General features: G+C 41.9%; 1 protein-coding gene across 1 annotated transcript in view; it reads left to right on the top strand.

Moving 5' to 3' along the window:
• Positions 1-23,401, top strand: part of ift172 (intraflagellar transport 172) — a 145,086-nt gene that overhangs the window by 61,562 nt on the left and 60,123 nt on the right. The window contains exons 18-25 of the mRNA XM_033021383.1: positions 388-495; positions 3,523-3,607; positions 11,188-11,280; positions 15,761-15,838; positions 17,951-18,199; positions 20,500-20,578; positions 21,569-21,689; positions 21,857-22,001. Of these exons, the coding sequence (XP_032877274.1) occupies positions 388-495; positions 3,523-3,607; positions 11,188-11,280; positions 15,761-15,838; positions 17,951-18,199; positions 20,500-20,578; positions 21,569-21,689; positions 21,857-22,001 (958 nt within the window). The remainder of the gene's footprint in view (positions 1-387; positions 496-3,522; positions 3,608-11,187; positions 11,281-15,760; positions 15,839-17,950; positions 18,200-20,499; positions 20,579-21,568; positions 21,690-21,856; positions 22,002-23,401) is intronic.

Here is a 23,401-nt window from a genome sequence, read left to right as displayed (position 1 = left end):
GAAATAGCAATTATTTTTTCTTTTCTAATATTTAAAGGACAGTCATTACTACCCCATACACAAAATTTGGAATGAGTGCAAAATTTCAAGTACTAATCTTCAATTATTCCATTCAATATATATAAAAACAATAGCTTTTAGCCTTTGACGTCCTCTGCACCCCATAACTCAAAAAGGGAATAAAAATAGTGAGATAGCAGTTGCGACACTCCCCACTGAAGACTATTTCTTTCAAAAGCCAGTGAAGAAGTGGTAGAGCAAATGAATGTTTAGTACTTTACTGATAATGTGTTGGGCTAAAAATTGAGGGGAGAAAGTTATTATTTGGAAAGGTACTTCACTAGTTTTCATTTAATGTGATTATTAGACATTGATTTTTTTTGCCAGGGCTACTGCTTTTCTGGAAACATTGGAGATGTCTTCAGAGACTGAAGCTATGTGGAAAACATTAAGCAAACTTTCATTGGAAGCCCAGCAATTACATATTGCAGAGAGGTAATAACTGGTGTATTCGGGGAACCAAAGAGGAATTTTACATTGTACTTTTCATTAAAATATAGACCAAGAAATATAAACCGTGGCACTCATAAGCATTATATTTTCATAACTTTGTTTCTTTGCCTCTCTTTTAGTGATATATCATGGTTATAGAATGTATGAAATGAAAAAAAATTAAAAATTGCGATTGGTTCCCTTCAGCATTTGCATTAGTGTTTCACCAGAATAGCCATATTTTATTTGAATGCAAGAGTGGATAGTTGCAGGATTTTTGAGCTTGGAGAGGAAGGCAATGTAGTTGAATCCATTCATGCTTCAAACATGCCCGCACGAGGGTTTCCATTAGGAACCAACTGTTATCAATCAATAGTTTCCTCCTCATCCTTAATTGTGTCAAATTGTGGCTCCTCTGTTGTATATGGGAGTAGATAAGAAGAACAGGCTTGAGTACATTTGGACTAAATATCTCAGATCTTTCCGCTGTTGTGTATGCAGTTTGATATTCCTAGTGATTTCACAATGGTGCCCGTTCACTGTCCATAAGCAAATAAATTGCATGTAAAATGCAAGTGACTGATTTATATAAGTGTTTGGATTCAGTGAATAAAATTACCTATTAAAAAATTAAAAGTTTCTGCTTTCATCCGTGTTCATCAAATCACAAATATTGAGTAAGTATTAGCTTAATAGAACACTAATCTAGTTTGTCGCACTCTCCTGCCTTCACCTCATCGGCCTGGTATTCTTTTTTCTTTTCCAGTATTAATCCAGTTCTGTTACGGGACACCACCATTCAATCTCCCTCCATTATCCCATTATGCATTCCAAATTCTAACCAATTGCACTAAAACCAAGCTTTCCCTTGTGCTACTTTGAGATCTTCAGCCAGTTGTTTTCACATGTTGTCTTCTGATTCTTGAGACTTTCATCATTTGGAACAGTTCATCTGTATCTATTTTGTTTAAATTTTCATGATTTTTAATACCTCTTTCAGAACTTCTCTCAGCTTATTTTATTACTAGGAGAGCAACCCCAGCTTCTCTGGCCTTTCCACTAATTTGATTCCTTCTTCCCTGGAATCATCTAATAAATGTGCTCTGCATCCTTTCAAAAGCTTTCACATTATTCCTAGACTATGGTGGCTCAAAATGGACATGGCACAGGGTTCTATATATTAATGCTTAAGTTACTAGACTAGCAATCAAAGCTCTTGGACATTGATGCAGAGCACAAATTAAATCTTACTAACAACTGGAAAAATTGCATTAAATAAATATGGAATTTTTAAAAATCTGCATGGGTGTAATGGTGATAATGAAACTGCTGGATTTGTTATAAAATTCCATCTAGTCCCCCTAACAGGAAGAATAGGGGGACTATTGTTAACAATTCTGACCAAATTGTGACTAGCCCCTTCCAAGAGGTTGACTTTTAACAATCTTCTCAGTTGGTGTGCAATTATAGAATGATAGAAAAGTGGTTATGTTGCATCTTTGACATGCTATATTTGGGTGATATTGTTCCCACAATGATAACAATTCTAGGATTTTGACATTGCTGACAACCAAGTGGCTACAGGTGTCTATGTCAGGATGATGAATGATTTTGGGCTGGTAATATTTCTCTAATGTTGTTGCTCATAATCTTGGTAGTAGAGGTCACCAACTATGTTCTGAATTTGATGAGCTTCTTAAGTGTTTCAATTCCATTCATTAAAGTGAACTATAAATATTCCTGATTTGAGATTTAAGGATAATGATGTGTCAATTTTTGGCAAAATATGTTTCTTCTACTTTTTCATCTATGTTTCAGTTATGTTTCAAGGTAAATACTACACCAGAGCAATTTTATGGGAAGAGGGAAGATGGTGGTAGGGACTAATTTGTGCTGCTGGGGAGGCATTGTTGCAAATTTTCTGCTTCTTGACATGTGTGATATGAATTTTACTTGCCTTTTGTCAGTCCAGGCCTAGGTATTGTCTTTATCCAGTCCTGGCAAATTGTGGAGAATTTTTCATCAAAACTAAACTTTAGAATAATCACCATGCTGTCCGATCTTTCATTTTTTTAACACAGGGGAGATAATTGATAAAGCAGCTGAAAATGATTTGCAAAGTATCCTGCCCTGAGGATTTCTATTGAACTTTGACCATTCTTAAGCAATCACAAGTGCATTCCTGTTGCACTCAGGCATCGTTCTAGCCCATGGAGGATTTTGACTTTCTTCTCAATTGTGCTCTCTGGTGCCACTCCTGTCAAAATATGCCATTATATTGAGGCCAAGTAACCATATCATCTCACTTTTAGCTTTTATTTCAATCCTAATGAGCACTCTTACAAAGTATAAATAGAATGATTTTAGCTACTTCTAAAAAGATGCCAATAAGGTGGTTATTTGTTCATAAAAATGGATTAATGTTCCCTTTCAACATTCTTTCCAACGCTTTGCTGATGATTGCAAGGAGCCTAGTTGAGAAAGGAGGGTGGGTTACATCAGATTACGGTGGATAGTACAAGTAGGAGTTTTCATTTTGCCGGTTCAATGCTGCTGCCATAGATTTATTGGATAAGCTTGACTTGGGGTAGGATAATAAAATTGTTGGGCATAGCACAATAGTCCCGGAGCTGTGGTGTAATTTATGTTTCCATAATATGAATTGCCATTTTGATGGATTAAGGAACACTATTTGCATTGCACAGACCAAAGTAGATATAGTACAATGATGATTGGGATATCCTGTTTAAATCTGTACTTTGAAAGCACCTGCGGCCTGTACAGCTATAATGTGATTTTCTATAACACAAGATTCCTTAGGAATGTAAATATAGCACTATAGTACTACTGTCTGTACTTAGTTTAATTTAATATCATTCTACGTAATTAGACATAGAAGCACGAAAACACTCTTTAAGTTTCCAACATTGACCCAATTATGAAAAGGAACAAACAAAAAAATAGAGGATTGCATTTGTATTTGACCAATATTCCTTTTTTTTAAATCATATATTCCTTTTTTTTTTTAAGGTGTTTTGCTGCTCTGGGGGATGTAGCTAAAGCTCAGTTTCTTTGTGAGACTAACCGGATTGCAGACCAAGCAGCAAAAGAATATGTAAGTAATAACTGGAACAATTAGCATTAGACAACAAAAGGAAATGAATGCCAACTGAAAGATTGCTCTATCTGAATATAGACAAAAGTGCTGGAGAAACTCAGCGGGTGCAGCAGCATCTATGGAGCGAAGGAAATAGGCAACGTTTCGGTTGGAAACCCTTCTTCAGACTGATGGAGGTTGGGGCGGGGAGAAGACAGGAAAAGGAGGAGGAGGAGCCCGAGGGCTGAGGGAGAGCTAGGAAACATAGAAACATAGAAAATAGGTGCAGGAGTAGGCCATTCGGCCCTTCGAGCCTGCACCGCCATTCAATATGATCATGGCAGATCATCCAACTCAGTATCCTGTACCTGCCTTCTCTCCATTCCCCCTGATCCCTTTAGCCACAAGGGCCATATCTAACTCCCTCTTAAATATAGCCAATGAACTGGCCTCAACTACCTTCTGTGGCAGAGAGTTCCAGAGATTTACCACTCTCTGTGTGAAAAATGTTTTTCTCATCTCGGTCCTAAAGGATTTCCCCTTTATCCTTAAACTGTGACCCCTTGTCCTGGACTTTCTCAACATCGGGAACAATCTTCCTGCATCTAGCCTGTCCAACCCCTTAAGAATTTTGTAAGTTTCTATAAGATCCCCCCTCAATCTACTAAATTCTAGCGAGTACAAGCCGAGTCTATCCAGTCTTTCTTCATATGAAAGTCCTGACATCCCAGGAATCAGTCTGGTGAACCTTCTCTGTACTCCCTCTATGGCAAGAATGTCTTTCCTCAGATTTGGAGACCAAAACTGTACACAATACTCCAGGTGTGGTCTCACCAAGACCCTGTACAACTGCAGGAGAACCTCCCTGCTCCTATACTCAAATCCTTTTGCTATGAATGCTAACATACCATTCGCTTTCTTCACTGCCTGCTGCACCTGCATGCCTACTTTCAATGACACCCAGGTCTCGTTGCATCACCCCTTTTCCTAATCGGCCACCATTTAGATAATAGTCTACTTTCCCGTGTTTGCCACCAAAATGGATAACCTCACATTTATCCACATTATACTGCATCTGCCATGCATTTGCTCTCAGCTTATTATATCACTCACCCAGCCTATCCAAGTCACCTTGCAGCCTCCTAGCATCCTCCTCACAGCTAACACTGCCCCCCCAGCTTCGTGTCATCCGCAAACTTGGAGATGTTGCATTCAATTCCCTCATCCAAATCATTAATATATATTGTAAATAGCTGTGGTCCCAGCACTGAGCCTTGCGGTACCCCACTAGTCACTGCCTGCCATTCTGAAAAGGACCCGTTTACTCCTACTCTTTGCTTCCTGTTTGCCAGCCAGTTCTCTATCCACATCAATACTGAACCCCCAATACCGTGTGCTTTAAGTTTGTATACTAATCTCTTATGTGGGACCTTGTCGAAAGCCTTCTGAAAGTCCAGATATAACACATCCACTGGTTCTCCCTTATCCACTCTACTAGTTACATCCTCGAAAAATTCTATAAGATTCGTCAGACATGATTTACCTTTCGTAAATCCATGCTGACTTTGTCCAATGATTTCACCACTTTCCAAATGTGCTGCTATCCCATCTTTAATAACTGACTCTAGCAGTTTCCCCACTACCGATGTTAGACTAACTGGTCTGTAATTCCCCGTTTTCTCTCTCCCTCCCTTTTTAAAAAGTGGGGTTACATTAGCTACCCTCCAATCCTCAGGAACTACTCCAGAATCTAAAGAGTTTTGAAAAATTATCACTAATGCATCCACTATTTCGGAGGCTACTTCCTTAAGTACTCTGAGATGCAGCCTATCCGGCCCTGGGGATTTATCGGCCTTTAATCCATTCAATTTACCTAACACCACTTCCCGGCTAACCTGGATTTCACTCAGTTCCCCCATCTCATTTGACCCGCGGTCCCCTGCTATTACCGGCAGATTATTTATGTCTTCCTTAGTGAAGACGGAACCAAAGTAGTTATTCAATTGGTCTGCCATGTCCTTGTTCCCCATGATCAATTCACTTGTTTCTGATTGCAAGGGACCTACATTTGTTTTAACTAATCTCTTTCTCTTCACATATCTATAAAAACTTTTGCAGTCAGTTTTTATGTTCCCTTTCCTAATTAAGCCCTTTGTCCTCCTCTGCTGGACTCTGAATTTCTCCCAGTCCTCTGGTAGGCTGCTTTTTCTGGCTAATTTGTACGCTTCATCTTTTGTTTTCATACTATCCCTGATTTCCCTTGTTATCCACGGATGCACTACCTTCCATGATTTATTCTTTTGCCAATCTGGGATGAACAATTGTTGTAGTTCATCCATGCAGTCTTTAAATGCCTTCCATTGCATATCCACCGTCAACCCTTTAAGAATCAATTGCCAGTCAATCTTGGCCAATTCACGTCTCATACCCTCACAGTTACCTCTCTTTAAGTTCAGAACCCTTGTTTCTGAATTCACAATGTCACACTCCATCCTAATGAAGAACTTAACCATATTATGGTCACTCTTGCCCAAGGGGCCACGCAGAACAAAACTGCTAACTAACCCTTCCTCATTACTCAATACCCAGTCTAGAATAGCCTGCTCTCTCGTTGGTTCCACTACATGTTGGTTTAGAAAACTATCCCGCATACATTCCAAGAAATCCTCTTCCTCAGCACCCCTGCCAATTTGATTCACCCAATCTATATGTAGATTGAAGTCACCCATTATAACTGTTTTACCTTTGTTGCACGCATTTCTAATTTCCTGTTTGATGCCATCCCCAACTCCACTACTACTGTTAGGTGGCCTGTACACAATACCCACTAGCGTTTTCTGCCCCTTAGTGTTTCGCAGCTCTACCCATATCAATTCCACATCCTCCAAGCTAATGTCCTTCCTTTCCATTGCGTTAATCTCCTCTCTAACCAGCAACGCTATCCCACCTCCTTTTCCTTTCCAGGAAGGTGAGGAGACAGCAAGGGCTAACGGAATTGGGAGAATTCAATGTTCATGTCACTAGGATGCAGACTGCCGAAGCGGAACATGAGGTGTTGTTCCTCCAATTTCCGGTGGTGCTCACTCTGGCCATGGAGGAGGCCCAGGACAGAGAGGTCGGATACGGAATGGGAGGGGGAGTTGAAGTGCTGTGCCACCGGGAGGTCAGATTGGTTAACGCGGACCGAGCGGAGGTGTTCGGCGAAACGATTGCCAAGCCCACGCTTGGTCTCACCGATGTCGATCAGCTGACATCTGGAGCAGCGGATGCAATAGATGAGGTTGGAGGAGAGGCAGGTGAACCTCTGTCGCACCTGGAACTGCTTGGGTCCTTGAATGGAGTCGAGGGGGGAGGTAAAACGACAAGTGTAGCATCTCTTGCGGTTGCAAGGGAAAGTGCCCGGGGAGGGGTTGGTACGGGAGGGAAGGGAAGAATTGAGAAGGGAGTTGCGGAGGGAGCGGTCTTTGCGGAAAGCAGACGGGGGGGGGGGGGGGGGAGATGGGAAGATGTGGAGAGTGGTGGGGTCACGTTGGAGGTGGCGAAACTGACGGAGGACTATTTGTTGTATGTGATGGCTAGTGGGGTGAAAGGTGAGGACAAGGGGGACTCTGCCCTTGTTGCGAGTGGGGGGATGGGGAGAGAGAGCAGTGTTACGGGGTATGGAAGAGGCCCTGGTGCGAGCCTCGTCTATAGTGGGGGAGGGGAACCCCCGTTCCCTGAAGAATGAGGACATTTCAGATGCCCTGGTGTGGAACACCTCATCCTGGGAGCAGATGCGGCGTGGACGGAGGAATTGGGAGTAGGGAGATGGAGTCCTTACAGGAAGAGATTTTATACGTCAACAAATTAAAGTTAATTCAGGTCAAAGTGGAATTTGTAGGACGGATTTCATTTGTGGTCACTGGTCATACATCTGTTGTTATCAAGATAAGTGGTTTCTTCCCTGCTGCCAAAATATATACATGTGAATAATGACCGGAGTGCAATGACGGGCCATACTCCAGAAACATATCATATTATGTGGGAAGGGTAAAATGGTGTATGAATGAAAATATTAATTTCAGTCTGCAGATGGTTCAATTGATGGTTTGTTTCCAGAGGCCCGGGCAAATTATAATAATAATAATAATAAATTTTATTTAATGGGCGCCTTTCAGACATCTCAAGGACACCTTACATAGTAATCGGAATAAAAACATATAATCGGAATATAACAAGTAATAAAGACATCACAGAGACACAAATTAAAAACAGAATTCAATCCAAAAACAGAAAATCAAAAACACAGTGTGAAGAGAGAGCAGCGGCAGCCAAAGCGCGCCAGCGTCCACTCTCCCTTCACGGCAGCCATCTTGGACACAGACCTACAGGACTACAATTAGGAAATGGATAGCACTGTGGAGGAAGGCACAATGTCCAGTCCCCACCCCATGTTCACCCCAAAGTCAGGCCTATTGAGGCCACCGCAATTGCCTCTACGGAGGCTCGATGTCCCTGGCCGTTCTCACCGGGTGGTCTTGCCCCGGCGTCGGGAGAGTCCTTTCGGCGGCTGGGCCACCTGGAACGGCCGCTTCCTGTTTGGAGCCCGCGGCTGCCGAAGCCGACAAGGCCGCGCCGGTTTGGAGCTCCCAGGCTCCCGATGAAAAAGTCAGCGCCGCCTCTCCGCACTGCCGCCTCTCCGCACCGCCGCCTCTCCGCTCCGCAGACCCGCAGCCCGGAGATGTTGCTCTCGGCGGTCCAGCTCGCCAGAGCTCCAGCGCGTCGCTCCAGCGTGGCGACCCAGGCAAGGCATCGCCCGCTCCACTCCGCTCCGCTCCAGCGCTCCAACACTGTGCCGCCGCCGAGGCCGAGGTGCTGGGCGGTCCCCGCCAGGAAACGGCGCTCCAAGCCCGCTGGTAGGCCACGAGGACGGGTCGACGGGCAGCCCGGAGAAAAGGCTGCCACACCGACCAGGTAGGGACCGAAAAATATAGTTACACCTACCCCCCACATTAAAAAGACCATATCCCCTACAAACAAAAAAACAGGACTCACTAAAAACTATAAAAAAAACGGATTTAAAACAGACGGCTGCTGGCTAGCAACCGTTCACCAAGATGGCGCCTCCCCTGATTATGTCTTCTAGGTGGATTAGTTATGAACATAATGTTCACGATTAAGCTAACAGGGAAAGCACTTTAATAGAAAGATACATTTAATCAGTAAATGTCCTACAATAGGCCATGGATTCTGGATCAATTAAATTTCCAAGATTGAGATCGACAGATTTCTGTCGAACAGGGATGTCAAGGAATATGCAACTTTGGTGGTAAATGCCTTGAGGTATAAATCCAATTTATTGAAAAACAGAGCATGGACACATGGCTCATTTGCCTTTATATTTCACAATAAATGCAGACGCTAAAATTAGAACTTCAATGGAATTTATATTTACACCAGCAGATGGCAGACTTTATTCATCATTGCTTTTCGATTTATTCTAGCCCCAACAGCATTGAGACGTTTCCAGATTGGGAACAAAATAATTTTCAGTAAAATTGATTTGTTACTTTGGTTCAGGAGTGTTTTCGACCACAGAGCTGTCAGCTTCCTCAATGTCTGAATGAATAATTATTCTTCATTAATGGATGTCCAATTTATTTCTATTTGTGCTGTAAACTTATATATCGTTTTACTTATGATGTATATATTCAGAAAACGATTGTGTAATATAACTTTTTTTTTCCTTTGACTATTTGCTGGTGCACTCTTATGCCTCTGCACTTTTTTATTACTCTTTTCATTGCCCTGCACAAATTGATTTTATCTTTCTCTTTGCCTTCCTAAGTATCCTTCCCCTGAAGTCAATCTTTTTCCAGCCTAGTTTTTCCCTCTACAGATTCTATCTCAGCTTACCATTCCCTGCTAGGCTAGTGTAAATCCTCCCCAGTTATTAGCAACCCTGAAAGTCCCACTCCCATCCCAACAAAGATATTGGAGCATTCCCTGTTGTGAATCAAGCTATCTTGCTTAGTGATCCTACCGCCTCTGGAAATAGTCCCACACCTCAGGAATCTAAAGCTTTTATACTTAGACCATCTCTTTAGCCTTCTTCCCTTATTTCCGTACCTGTTAACATATAATCACAATACAGTAATCTTTGACATACTGAGATGCTGATCAGCTAATATTCCAAGCCACTGTGCATTCATCACAATTTTAAAAAGGTTGATGACGTGAAACATCCATTTTTGTTGCCTGTTCTGTTGAGTACTAACGGCATTTTGAGGATGATCCTTTTTGACAAGGAGTAATGATATACTTAAGGCAATTTGAAAATACCGAAAGTAACAACATCCACAACCGAAACTGTAAGAAGATGACCTACGGAAGTTTCATAGTATGGATTAAGTAAGCCAGCAGCTTCCTTCATGCACCATTATTCTTTATGTTGGTTTCTTTGAATCTGTACTTGTTTTGGTGTTTCATTCATTTATTTGTTCTCTCAAGAAAGATTATTAGGTGGAATGTAGCTGTCATTGCTCAGCAATCATAAACTACGTTGCACAAAATGCTGGAGTAACTCAGCGGGACCAGGTAGCATCTCTTGATAGAAGGAATGGGTGACGTTTCGGGTTGAGTCTGAAGAAGAGTCATGACCCAAAACGTCACCCATTCCTTATATCCAGAGATGCTGCCTGTCCTGCTGAGTTACTCCAGCATTTTGTGTCTATCTTCGATTTAAACCAGCATCTGCAGTTACTTCCTATAATAAACTACTTGACACTGGGTTATACTATAAATAAGTATGAAGACCACTGATATATAGACAGGTGCATCCGACACACAAATTGTTTTAAAAACATGATGTAAAATCAGAGCCTGCCATGATATTCCTTTAAAATGTGAGAATCTTTGTGACCAATGCTTATTAAAGTCATGTGGTTCAAGGGGTTGTAAAGCCTGCTTCAGCTTCTCATGTTCTTGCACCTCTCTTGAAATTTCCATTTGACCACTTAACATTGCTGTTGGGTGCTGGGCTCAATTAATGGTGGGAATTTTGCAGTCCCTCTTTGCACAAATAAAACCAACTTGCAAAACCTTGAAGTTCATGATTATGTAGGCCAATGAAAGAAATAGCACATTGGTTCAACTCGTCCAGTATGACGCGCACACAATTCCATTTTGGGAGATAACAAACAATCGAACAAATGGAGAATTAAGGACAATTTTAGTTATTTGGTTACAGATGTTTGTAAACTGGGTACAGCACAACTTGGAAAATGACTTTAATAATTCAGCTGTATTCTATGTTGGTATATTCAAGTACCTATTGAACATTAAAGTAAAAGAAACCAACAGAATTTCTGTCATTCCTTTTGTCCTTTCCACTATCACCTTCTGTAGAACCAAAACAAATGGTTTGATTTATAACATTTTCTAAAGATGAAAGATCAGCAACTTGAAATATTAACTCTGAATCCTAAGATGCTATCTGATCTGCTGCCTATAGCTTTTTCTGTTTTGTTTGTTTCTACAAAATTGTATGGAAGATACTATTTAATTGTGTTTTTAATTATACAACAATAAAGCAGCAGAATTTTTTCTCTTTTTTCTAGGGGGGTGATGGGACAGACAACTACCTTGTTCGTGCACGATTGGCTATGTTGGAGAAAAACTACAAATTAGCAGAAAATTACTATCTGGAACAGGTACATGTACAAAATCATTAAATAATTCTAAACCATTAACACTGCAAAACTCCACTGTTGTACAACCACATCAATATTGAATATCAAGGGAATACACAATTTTAATGTTTTATTGTATCCTTTGCTCTTAACAATCATGTACTTGGTTATACAATTTTTATGTAAAGCCAAAACTTTCTCCATCATCAAGAGTAGGCAATTATTAATATTTCATTTGAAGATTAATAATTGATCCTATTACTAACTTTTCCGTGGAAAGCTTGATTTTTACTCTATCTTCTTAAACTTTACACAGAAGGTATTTTTCTATATACATACATATATCAATCTTTTGTTTATACATCTGATATCCTCTAAAATTCTCAACTGTTTCCTCATCACTGACAACCATAAAAATATTTTCCATTCATTTACTTCTAACCACTGTAACTTGCATTTAATAAAACTTCCTCTTTATTTATAAATATGATAAAAAAAGGTGAAAGATTTGTTTAACAATATTCAATCTTCCCTGGTTACAGGAAGGTGATGCCAAAAAAAAAAGTAAAAACGCATGGGACCCAAAGGAGAATGTAAAATTGGATCTGTAATTGGGTCAATAGCAAGCAGCAACGATTGATTTTTTTGTGATTGGAGGGCCATTATCATAGAATTTCACAGGGCTCAGAATTTTGTCCCTTGTCTTTTTATCATACATTAATAATTTAATATGAAATGTAGGGAGCATTAAAATTAGTTTGCAACTGGTTTAGTGTTTGACAATGATAAGAAAACCTTTAGATTGCAGGAAGCTGTGGGAATATTGTAAATTGGAAATGAGAGTAAACAATTTGCTAATGTTACTTTTAATCCCTTTGTAGCGGACATGGAGCTGTCCGTTAAAGAACGAGGCAGGACACAAAGTTTGTCCAAATATGTAATTCTTTATTGTGCTACTAGACTCCTAACTCCACTAACCCCGTGCGCGCGATTAACACCTTAAATACTCCCCAGGGGCACCCGTGACCACACAGTGACCCCTACCTCTCGTCACCGGGACATGTGACCCCCCTCCCCCCCCAGAGCTGAAGGTTATGGTGGGGTACACCAGGTAACCCCCCCCCCCCCAGAACCGGAGACACAAAAACGGACGGGCAGCCGAATGAGGCGGCCAGACCTTGTATATACGTCCCCACGCAAAGGTTTTTTTCCCGTAAGGACAAATTAGGTGGGACCCAAGACGGCGGACACCCTTGACGGCGAGGCTGGGCCACCTGGACTGGCTCGCTCAGGTCCAAATGGGCCGGCTTCAGGCGAGTCACCGACACGGTCTCCTGCCGACCCCCCATGTCCAATACAAAAGTCGTGGGCCCGTGCCGTAGCACCCGAAAAGGACCTTCATAAGGGCGCTGTTAGAGCGACCTGTGGGCGTCGTGGCGGAGGAAGACATATTGACTGTCTGCAAGAGCTGTGAGATGGAACGACACCATGCCGAGACGTTGGGACAGGAGACGGCACCGACCTTCCCGCAGACAGACCAACATGGATGACGGCGACTCCTGGGGGCCGCCAGCGATTGGGATCAACTCCCCGGGCACGGTTAGTGGAATGCCGTAAACTAACCCGGCCGATGAAACTTGCAAGTCCTCCTTAGGGGCGGTGCGGATCCCTAGCAGGACCCACGGCAACTTGTCCATCCAACCGGGACCGGTGAGGCGAGTCCTCAAAGCGTCCTTAAGCCAGCGGTGAAAACGTTCCACCAACCCATTCGACTGAGGGTGATAGACCGTCGAGTGGTAAAGATGAGCCCTCAACAGGCGAGCCATTGCAGACCACAGCTGCGAAGAGACTTAGGCACCCCGGTCGGACGAGATATCCAGCGGTACCCTGAAACGGGCAACCCAATAGGCCACCAGGGCACGCGCACAGGACATGGCCTAGGTGTCGACAAGCGGGATGGCCTCCGGCCACCGAGTGAAACAGTCCACCACCGTAAGCAAATATGAAATGCCACGGGACGGAGGGAGCGGTCCCACGATATCCACATGGACGTGGTCGAAATGCCGGCGAGGCACAGCAAAATCTTGAACTGGTGCCCGGACGTACCGCTGAACCTTCAATGTTTGACAGGGAATGCAAGTCCGGGCCCAATGACCGACCTGCTTCCACAACCCGTGCCAGACGAATTTTGCAGCCACCAACGACAACGTCGCCTCATGGGTGGGCCAAACCATGAATGGTGTCGAAAATCCGACGACTCCAGGCCGCCAGAACAATAGGCCGCGGCTGCCCCGTGGAGACGTCACACAGGACGGTGATGCCGACGGAACACAAAGGCACGTCCTCGAGCACCAGTCCTGTGATGGCAGTTTGGTACGCCCTCATCTCCTTGTCCACCAGCTGCGCCGCTGCCAAACCGGAGTAATCAATTCCCAGGGCCACGTCGAGAACGGCCACAACAGCCAGGCGGTTCAAGGCGTCCGCAACCAGATTACTTTTTCTGGCGATGTGGCGGATGTCCGTCGTGAACTCGGAGATATGTGAGGTGGCGCTGCTACCGAGCGGACCAAGGGTCGGCAACCTTCGCGAAGGTGAGGGGCTTATGGTCAGTAAATGCAACAAACTCCCGGCCCTCCAGGAAATAACGGAAATGCCTAACCGGTAAAGTGAGCAGCACCCGGTCGAACGTGCTGTATTTATGCTCCGCCGGGTTGAGTTGGTGGCTGAAAAAGATGAAAGGCCACCAGTACTGTCAATAAACAGATCCAACACACCACCAACCACAGAGTCCGAGGCATCCACAGTTAGTGCTGTGGGGGCATCGATGTACCAGCGATGTAGCAGCATCATCGCCCGAGTCAACGCCTCTTTCACTCCCTCAAAAGCCGCCACAGTGACGTCGGTCCACTGCACGTCCCGTAGCTTGCCCGACAATAGTTGGAATAGAGGCCACAGTATTCTCGCCACTGCCGGCACAAATCGGTGATAAAATTGTATCATCCCAACGAACTCCTGCAGGCCCCGCACCGTGGAAGGCTGATGAAACCGGCGAATGGCCTCCACCCTGCCTGGTAGAGGCACTGCACCGTGCTGCGTCACACGATGGCCCAGGAAGTCGATGGACTGAAGGCCGAAATGGCACTTATCCGGATTTATTACCAACCCGAATTCATTCAGGCACTGGCACAACAACCGAAGGTGGGCGCAATGTTCCTGCCGCGAACGACTCACCACCAAATAAATGAAGACAAATCGAGCCCCCACCCCACAGTGTCCATCAGGCATTGGAATGCCTTTGCGGCGTTCTTAAGGCCGAAGGGCATATGCACAAATTCGAAGAGCCCGAAGGGGGTGATGATAGTGGTCTTGGGCACATCCTCCAGTCGCACAGGGATCTGATTGTTACCCCTGACCAGGTCGATTTTGGAGAAGATTTTAGCTCCAGCCAGATGGGCAGAGAAGTCCTGAATGTGTGGCATGGGGTACCGGTCTGCAATTGTGGCGTCATTCAGGCGGTGGTAGTCGCCACAAGGCCTACAGTCGCCGGAGACCTTGGGCGCCATGTGCAAAGGGGAAGCCCGTGGGCTGTTTGAGCGTCGAACAATTCCCATTGCTTCCATCTTTTGAAACTCCGCCTTCGCAGGCCGGAATTTGTCAGGGGCCAGTCTGCGGGCGCGGGCGTGAAGCGGTGGTCCCGAACTGAGAATGTGATGCTGGACCCCATGCTTCGGGTTGATCAAGAGATTGCGCCCGGAGAAAATCTGCGTCCAACAATGGGACTTTGCACAACAAGATTGCTAACTAATCCTTCCTCATTGCACAATACCCAGTCTAGTATGGCCTGCCCTCTAATTGGTTCCTCTACATATTGGTTTAGAAAACCATCCCGTATACACTCCAGGAAATCCTCTGCCTTAGTGTTGTTGCCAATTTGGTTAACCCATGATAACTGCTGTACCTTTGCAACACGCATCCCTAATTTCATGTTTGATGCTATCCCCAACCTCACTACTACTGCTTGGTGGTCTGTACACAACTGCAACAAGTGTTTTCTGCCCTTTGCTATTTCGCAGTTCTATCCTTGCAGAGTTAACAGCATCCAAGCTAATGTCACTCCTTACCATTGCATTAAATGACTGCTATGTAGGATTAGTGTTATTGGGTGGTGGTTAGGGACTATACGTATGTGCTATATGTATCTATCTCTAGGAAAGGTGTAAACTCACTGATGCAGAGGATATTTACAAGGATGTTTCTCTTATTTGATAATTTTTGAAATGAGTAAATAATGGTAGGCTGGTGTTGTTTTCTTTGGAACAGGAAAGGTTGAGGTGAGACTTAATGAGATCAGGTTATTTGTAATGTAATTGCTTAAATCTAACAAGATGTGACATTATTGCTTGTAAAGTAATACTGTATATTTTATGTTATCACTGGATATTGATGTATCCTTTGTCTTTGGTTGTTGGCAATTTAGAATATTATTTCAATATCATTTTAGAATGCTGTTGATAAAGCCATGGATATGTACCAGGAGCTACACATGTGGGACGAATGTATTAACGTTGCGGAAGCCAAGGTAAAATGTTTTTTTTAATTGGGACTAACACTGTCAGTAATAAAGTACTGGACGAGGATTGGCTGAATATTTATCTTTTAGGAAATAAGGGTAAAAGGAGTAAAACTTTTTGTGCTTAACATGATAAATGGAGTAGGTATTCATAGATCGCTGAAGAAATAAAGACATACAGAAAAAATGGTTAGAATGTCGCATAAACTACTTTTCTTTTTTGGCTTAGGCATAGAACATAAGTGCAAGAAGGTTATGCTAGTACTGTATGAATATAGGTGTAGTAAGTTCAATTCCCCAAATCGTAGGAAGGATGTAATAGTACTAGAGGGAGTACAAGAGAGAATTACAGAAGAGTGAACATTCTGCATTTTTAAAGTGAAAGGAGGTAAGTACTTCAAGAACCAGGACATACAGAGGTTCAGGCTGAGAGTTGGGAAGTAACATTACCTCAAGTAGCTTTCATTTTGGCCAACGTGATTTATTTCTATGAATAAATTCCAATATTTGTATGACTATAATTTTATTTACAAAATACAAGTATGGAATGAAACATGGCAATCTACCTGTCTATAACAAAATATGTTGCTACTGTAACTAAATTTAACAAAAAAAAAAGTAAAAAATAAAAAATTAAAGGTAGACACAAAATGCTGGAGTAACTCAGCGTGACCCTTCCTTAGACTGAAGAAGGGTCTCGACCCTAAACGTCACTCATTCCTTCTCTCCAGAGATGCTGCCTGTCCCGCTGAGTTACTCCAGCATTTTGTGTCTACCTTTGATTTAAACCAGCATCTGCAGTTCTTTCCTACATGTTAAAAATTATTTTCTGAGATGAGGATTGTAATTTTTATCATGGAGAAAATAATATGGCAACTTTTTCCAACTTTAGAAGTCGTCTTTTAAAAGCTGATGGTCATAAAAACCATAGAAATTCTATGGAAATGTAATTTGTTACGATCAAATACTAGCTGTCAAGAGGATTCTCCATGACAAAACTATTTTGGTAAAAAAAAATGACACATGGCTAGTTCTCATTCTTGGAACTCACAAAGTTTTAATTTACAAAAAGCTCTGATTTTTAAAACATTCAAAAGCACAAATATGTAATATGTAAATAGGTTATAATAAAAAATACTTAACCTGGTTAATTAATTTTATTTAGAAAGACTTTAAAAAGGACACCAAAAACAGTTCAAGACTTTAAATATTTTATAAAAACCATTAGAAATTTTGAAACCAATTTGGAAATATTTAATGAAGAATCTTTAAACCCACAAGTCTTTTTAAATAACCAAGATTGCCAGAAACGCTCACAACCATTCTTTTCCATTAAAATCAATGGAGTGCAACCCTTTTCCAGCTTTGGAGTGCAGCCTGCTAACTAACAGAATTGCTGACAGCAACTAATAAATTGTGGCATTTCAGAGGTTTATAAACTCATGAGGGTCTAAGATAAGGTGAATAGCTACAGTCTTTTCCCCAGAGTAGGGGAGTCAAGAATTAGAGGACACTGGTTTAAGATGCGAGGGGAAAGGTTTAAAAGGGATCTGAACGTGTTGTGCGTATTGAATGAACTGCCAGAAGAAGTGGTAGAATTGGTATCAATTACGGCATTTAAAAGATACTTGGACAGGGACATGGATAGGAAAAGTTTGGAGTGGTATGGGCCAGGCAAAGTGGGGAAAACACGTTTGGCAATTTAGTCGGCATGGATGCTTTGGGTTGAAGGTCCTGTTTCTATGCTCCATGACTGTATCATCTGGGCTCAAAACCTTTTTCTTTAAAGTATATTTCATTAAGTAGATAATAGAATCAAATTTTAAACTGTGCCTCCCCTGTCTCAATTGCAAGTATCAACAAGTTACAACTAAGGAAATATTGGAAGGTTTTAAATGAAAATTTAACCGCTGCATTGGTTACTCTTAATCTATTGTGATCTTGAGGTACAATTATAGTCTTGTCAACAAAAACATAGCAACCTAATGTTAGGATTAAAGATAATGTTTTGGTTATGATATTTTTTCACACAAAGGAGTGTACGTAATATCTCCATTTTTAATCTTCATTGGGCAGAGCAACCTTGTATAGTATTAACTACTGTTCTGCTTATTCCTTCAGGGTCACCCAGAATTGGATAGTCTTAGACGTAATTATTATCAATGGCTGATGGAGACAAATCAGGATGAAAAAGCAGGAGAAGTGAAGGAAAATGAAGGAGATTACACTGGCGCTGTCAATCTCTATCTGAAAGCTGGCCTCCCTGCAAAGGCTGCCCGTTTAGTATTAAGTCGGAATGAACTTTTAGCAAACAATGATGTTTTGAATCGAATTGCTGCTGCCCTGATTAAAGGGGATTTTTATGAAAGGGTTGGTATTAATAATGTCAATACTTCTTAAGCAGTTTTACTTACATACATCAGTTTTATACTGATCAATTTTACTTATCAGTTGCTGATAATTAAATAAGATTTAAATTATTTTAAAGCCAAATTGAGGACATTTTATGTTTGATTACTAAAATCTTATTGAACAAAGCAAACTACTTTCAGCAGTTCTTTTGTTTAATGTCCTTGTCAATCTCAATATTCATTTTGATTTACTTTGTGAGCTCTTTTTGATTCCAGTCATACTTGTGTAATAAAGGCATGTTACAGGAAGAGAAAGAAAATAGGATTCTATATACTGGTTCTTTACAATTGAAATTCAAGTCAAGAGTGTTTTATTGTCATATGTCCCGGATGGGACAATGAAATTCTTACTTGCTGCAGCACAACGGAATATGTGAATATATAAACATAGTACATAACGGGGGAAGAGAAAAAAAGAAAAAGTTCAATAAATAACAAATATACTCCAATAATAATATAGTATTTTGCAGTTCAGAGCTCAGAGCTTATTCGTTGTTGTGTTTAATAGCCTGATGGCTGTAGGGAAGAAGCTGTTCCTGAACCTGGACTTTACAGTTTTCTGGCTCCTGTACCATCTTCCTGATGGCAATGGTGAAATGAGTGTGGCCAGGATGGTGTGGGTCTTTGATGATTTTGGCTGCCTTTTTGAGGCAGCGACTACGATAGATCCCTTCGACGGTGGGGAGGTCAAAGCCGGTGATGGACTGGGCAGTGGTCACAACTTTTTGTAGTCTTTTTCGCTCCTGGACGTTCAAGTTGCCGAACCACACCACGATGCAACGAGTCAGATTGCTCTCTACCGTGCACCTGTAGAAGTTTAGGGGAATCCTCTTCGACATGCCGAATCTCCGTAATCTTCTCAGGAAGTAGAGTCGCTGATGTGCCTTCTTTATAATTGCATCGGTGTGCCGGGTCCATGAAACGTCTTCAGAAATAGGCTTGCCCAGGAATTTGAGGTTTTTGACCCTCTCCACCATCGTCCCATTGATGTGAACAGGATTGTGGGTCTTCCTTCCCCTAGCAAAGTCCACAATCAGTTCCTTGGTGTTGTGCTGGCACCATTTGATCAGTCGGTCAATCTCACTTTTATACTTTGACTTGGCCCCATCTGTGATTCTTCCAACAACAGTGGTTCCGTCGGCGTACTTGATGATGGAGTTCGCATCATATCTGGCTACACAGTCATGTGTATAGAGTGAATAAAGCAGGGGGTTGAGCACACAGCCTTGAGGTGCTCCCGTACTAATTGTTACTGAGGATGAAGTGTTTCCGCCAATTCAAACAGATTGTGGTCTGTGGATGAGGAAGTCGAGGATCCTATTGCAGAGGGATGCGCAGATGTTTAAACTTTCCCAGTGTTTAAACTTTTCGACAATAAATTTCTGATAATTTCTGTCAATCTTTAAATCATGATGATTCGGCATCTGACCCCGTTCTCACACCAATTGTTCTTCCATCTTTCAGAAACCCCAATTCTCATACTTCATTCTGACTTGCAAGGGCCCCAATCTCTGTGCTTTATTTTATTCACTGGGCCCACAGTTCCTGCATCCCCTTCTGCCTTACCAGGGCCTCATTCCTGTACTTATGTTTGAATGTCCAGCACCTTTCTTCCCACTGATCAATTCTCACAATTGGGCCTGGGTTCCTATGCTCCCACTCAACTCACTGGAATTCCATTTATCAGGCACTCTTTGAACGACCAGCGTCATGTTTCTTGATCAGCCTATAAACTTAAATTGGTAAATTATAATAAAATGTAAAATCTAAAAAAAAGAATAAAAAATGTATTTAATGTATTAATATGAATATGGTGGTCTAGAAGATCTGCTCATCTGGTACCCCCAATGTTATGAGAGCAGCAGAGTATTGCAGTTTTACTGTATTCTTACCTTGAAGTGAAAATTGAACTGGATTTAGTCACTCAGCACAGCCAACATGTGATGATAGCTGGAAAACATCTGGAGGCATTTATCCGTTTAGTTACTAATTTCAGGTGAAAAAAGGAATAGCCTTGAAATAGATTAATGGAGGACTATTATAAATATCTTTTTTTTGGAAGTGGAAAATATAATAGTATGCAGATTGCATTGGAACAATAGTGTTGAGCAATATGCAGGTTATCCAGGTATTACCAACGTTCATTGATTTGTGTACTATCAAAATATTTTTTATTCGCATTTGTTGTATATTATTACACAAATTAATCACAAAGTTCAATAAACTAAGATTTATTTTTGCACTTGAATTTCTTTCCAGGCTGGAGATCTCTATGAAAAAGTCGGAAATTACCAAAGAGCATTGGATTGTTATCGGAAGGGAAGTGCCTTTAGGAAAGGTATGTGGGAAGTTAATGTAGGGATAAGTACTTTGTGATGTAAAATAAATTATTGTCGAAGGTTGGAAGACAAATTAAATGGGATTCAGTGCATGTTGCAAAAGATTGACTTGGATCTAATGTTTAATTATTTCAGATAATTTACTTAATTATTAAATGGTCTCTACTATAATTCTATGACAGTGCATCACTACTGTCACTATTTATCATTACTGTAATTGCATCAGTAGTGAGCCTTTGCAGCTGACAAAGTTAGGGTGTGGTGTTCTGCTGGTTGTGAAAGTTTTCAAGCATGATTTGGATGGTTAGAGCTTCCTCGGGATGATGTTGGAAGCCTTGGCATTCCTCAGGCCACCATGGGTTACCTTAGTATCTGAAAGCTGTTGATGTACGAACTCAAAATGGTGAAATTATTTATGACAAAAGGAAGCAAGCAGTCTGAATTGTAAAGTTCTGCCCAAAACAATATGAGTACAACTAATATTTTGTATGATGGTCATTAATTTGTGAAAGAGTGCAAAATTAGAAAAATGGCTCCAAAATTGTTAGAGAAATTGTATGAATTAATTATGAAAAATACTTAAATATATGGATTTTAATGTTTTATTATTGAAAGTTATTACTTGTGGTTGAAATAACAATTTTTGGAACCTTGTTATTTCACTTCATGAAGAAAAATATTGCAGATCAAAAACTAAAATAGACATCAAAATTCGGACGGAAAGCCATCAAAGAATATACCTTAGATACACAAAATTGCTGGGGAAACTCAGCGGGTGCAGCAGCATCTATGGAGCGAAGGAAATAGGCGACGTTTCGGGCCGAAACCCTTCTTCAGACTTGTTTGAAAGCCATCAAAGAATATACCTTGTTTCTTTTCCCACTGATTTAATGAGTATTTCCAATATATTTGTATTCTTGTTTTGTTCATTTTATGGTCAGTTTGTGCTATTACTTTGTCCAAAGTATTCTTTTTAATCTATATTTCAGCGGTGGAATTGTCCAGAACTGTTTATCCGTCAGAGGTTGTGAAATTAGAAGAAGTCTGGGGAGACTATCTTGTACAACAGAAACAGTTGGATGCTGCAATAAATCATTTTATTGAAGCAGGGTAAGTTCAGCTAAATAAACCCAAAGGAGGCCTTCAGTCAGTTACAATTAATAAGCCTTATGATTCAAGTGTCGAAATTTGTATCTGCAATGAAACTTATTAAATTATATGTTGATTTACTTTGTGAATTATATTTAAATTTTGATTTGTTAATAATTTGTTTCCAGTTGTTCTGTAAAGGCAATTGAAGCAAGTATCGGAGCTCGGCAGTGGAAAAAAGCAGTCCATATTCTGGAGCTTCAAGATGACAAAGCAAATTACAAATATTATCATAAAATAGCTCAGCACTATGCCTCCATTCAAGAATATGAGGTCAGGAACTCACCATATGTGTGATTTTCTTCATTTAACCTTCATTTATAATTATTCATACTAGTTAATTCATACTTTCACTTTCACTGAATTAGTGAGGTTTTATTTGTTTATTGTTTCTCTGTGATTTATTTTTCATTTGCGTTCATTGTGCGATAGCTTTATGATGTTGGTCAAATGGTCATGTCCCAATTAAAGCAACTTGATTCGTACTCTTCAGTTATATGAAGACTGAATCAGGCACGTGCCGTGAGTAATTACTCAGGGTAGGCAGTCAGTCGGCTTTTTTTAAAGTCTTAAACCGCGCATGCGCAGATTGTTCTGCTCTCCGTAAAAATTAAAATAAAGAAAGGAACAATTCAATTTGCCCAAGGCTTCCAAATCTCCTTCATTCTGAATTACTGAGATGGGTGGGGGGTGGAGGGTGACGGCAGGTGGAGAGATGGAGGGGAAAACGGGAGCACACTGGGATGTTGAATCAGTTGTGATCTTATTGAATGACAATACAAGTTCAAGGGACCAATTGGGGGGAGAGTTCTTTTCACAGCATGTGGGGAGCCTGGCCAGGGTTAAAGTTGCGGGGAGGGCAGGAGCGTTGAGAAGGAGGAGGTCAGGGATCATGCCAGTAACCCACTCACTCACCGCTGCCGCGGCGCTCCGGGTGCGGAGCCACCGCATTGTGGCCGGGACAGGACGGGAAGTAGCTCGGGCGGCTGCGAGCGACCGCCGGGACCTCAGCACTTTCCGCCAGCCCGCTCACCTCTGGCAGTGCTCTCTGTCTGAACAGTGTGGGGACCAGCTCAAGAGCAAAGATGATAGAGCATAGTGGGTCAGCGGGCGATGGATAACAGGACAGTGGGCAGTGGACACTCCTGTGTCAGCGCGAACAAGGGACCAATTGAGGTTACTCGCGCTGACATATGGAGTAAGCTCCACCGCCCACTGACCTGTTATCCATCGCCAGCTGACCCGCTCTTGAGGTGGATGCTGGCATGATCCCCGACCCCCTCCTTCTCAACGCTCCTGCCCTCCCGCAATTTTACCCCGGGCCAGACTCCCCACACGCTGTGAAAGGAACTCTCTCCCCACCCCAGCGGCGCTGTCGTTTTACAGCTGCTTCCCACTTTACAGCTGATTGCGCAGTACGCAGTCCACGGTGCAAAGGCAGAATTTCAGCTGCCCTTGTCGTGAAGCCTTGAAGCAACGTTGACGGCACGTGGGCTGCACAGACTTTTGCCTATTACATGTACTGCGCATGAAAGGCACGGAGAATTATGCCTACCTAAGTAGGCATAATTCTCCCATGCCTTTACTATTTTTATTTAATAATTATCATATTATAATTTTAGTCAGGGTAGGCAAATACAACTAATCCCACTGCATGACTCTCCCCTGGTGAA

Source organism: Amblyraja radiata, chromosome 5 (genome assembly GCF_010909765.2).
Source record: "Amblyraja radiata isolate CabotCenter1 chromosome 5, sAmbRad1.1.pri, whole genome shotgun sequence".
NCBI lineage: Eukaryota > Metazoa > Chordata > Chondrichthyes > Rajiformes > Rajidae > Amblyraja > Amblyraja radiata.
This window is presented reverse-complemented; position numbering and strand designations above follow the sequence as displayed.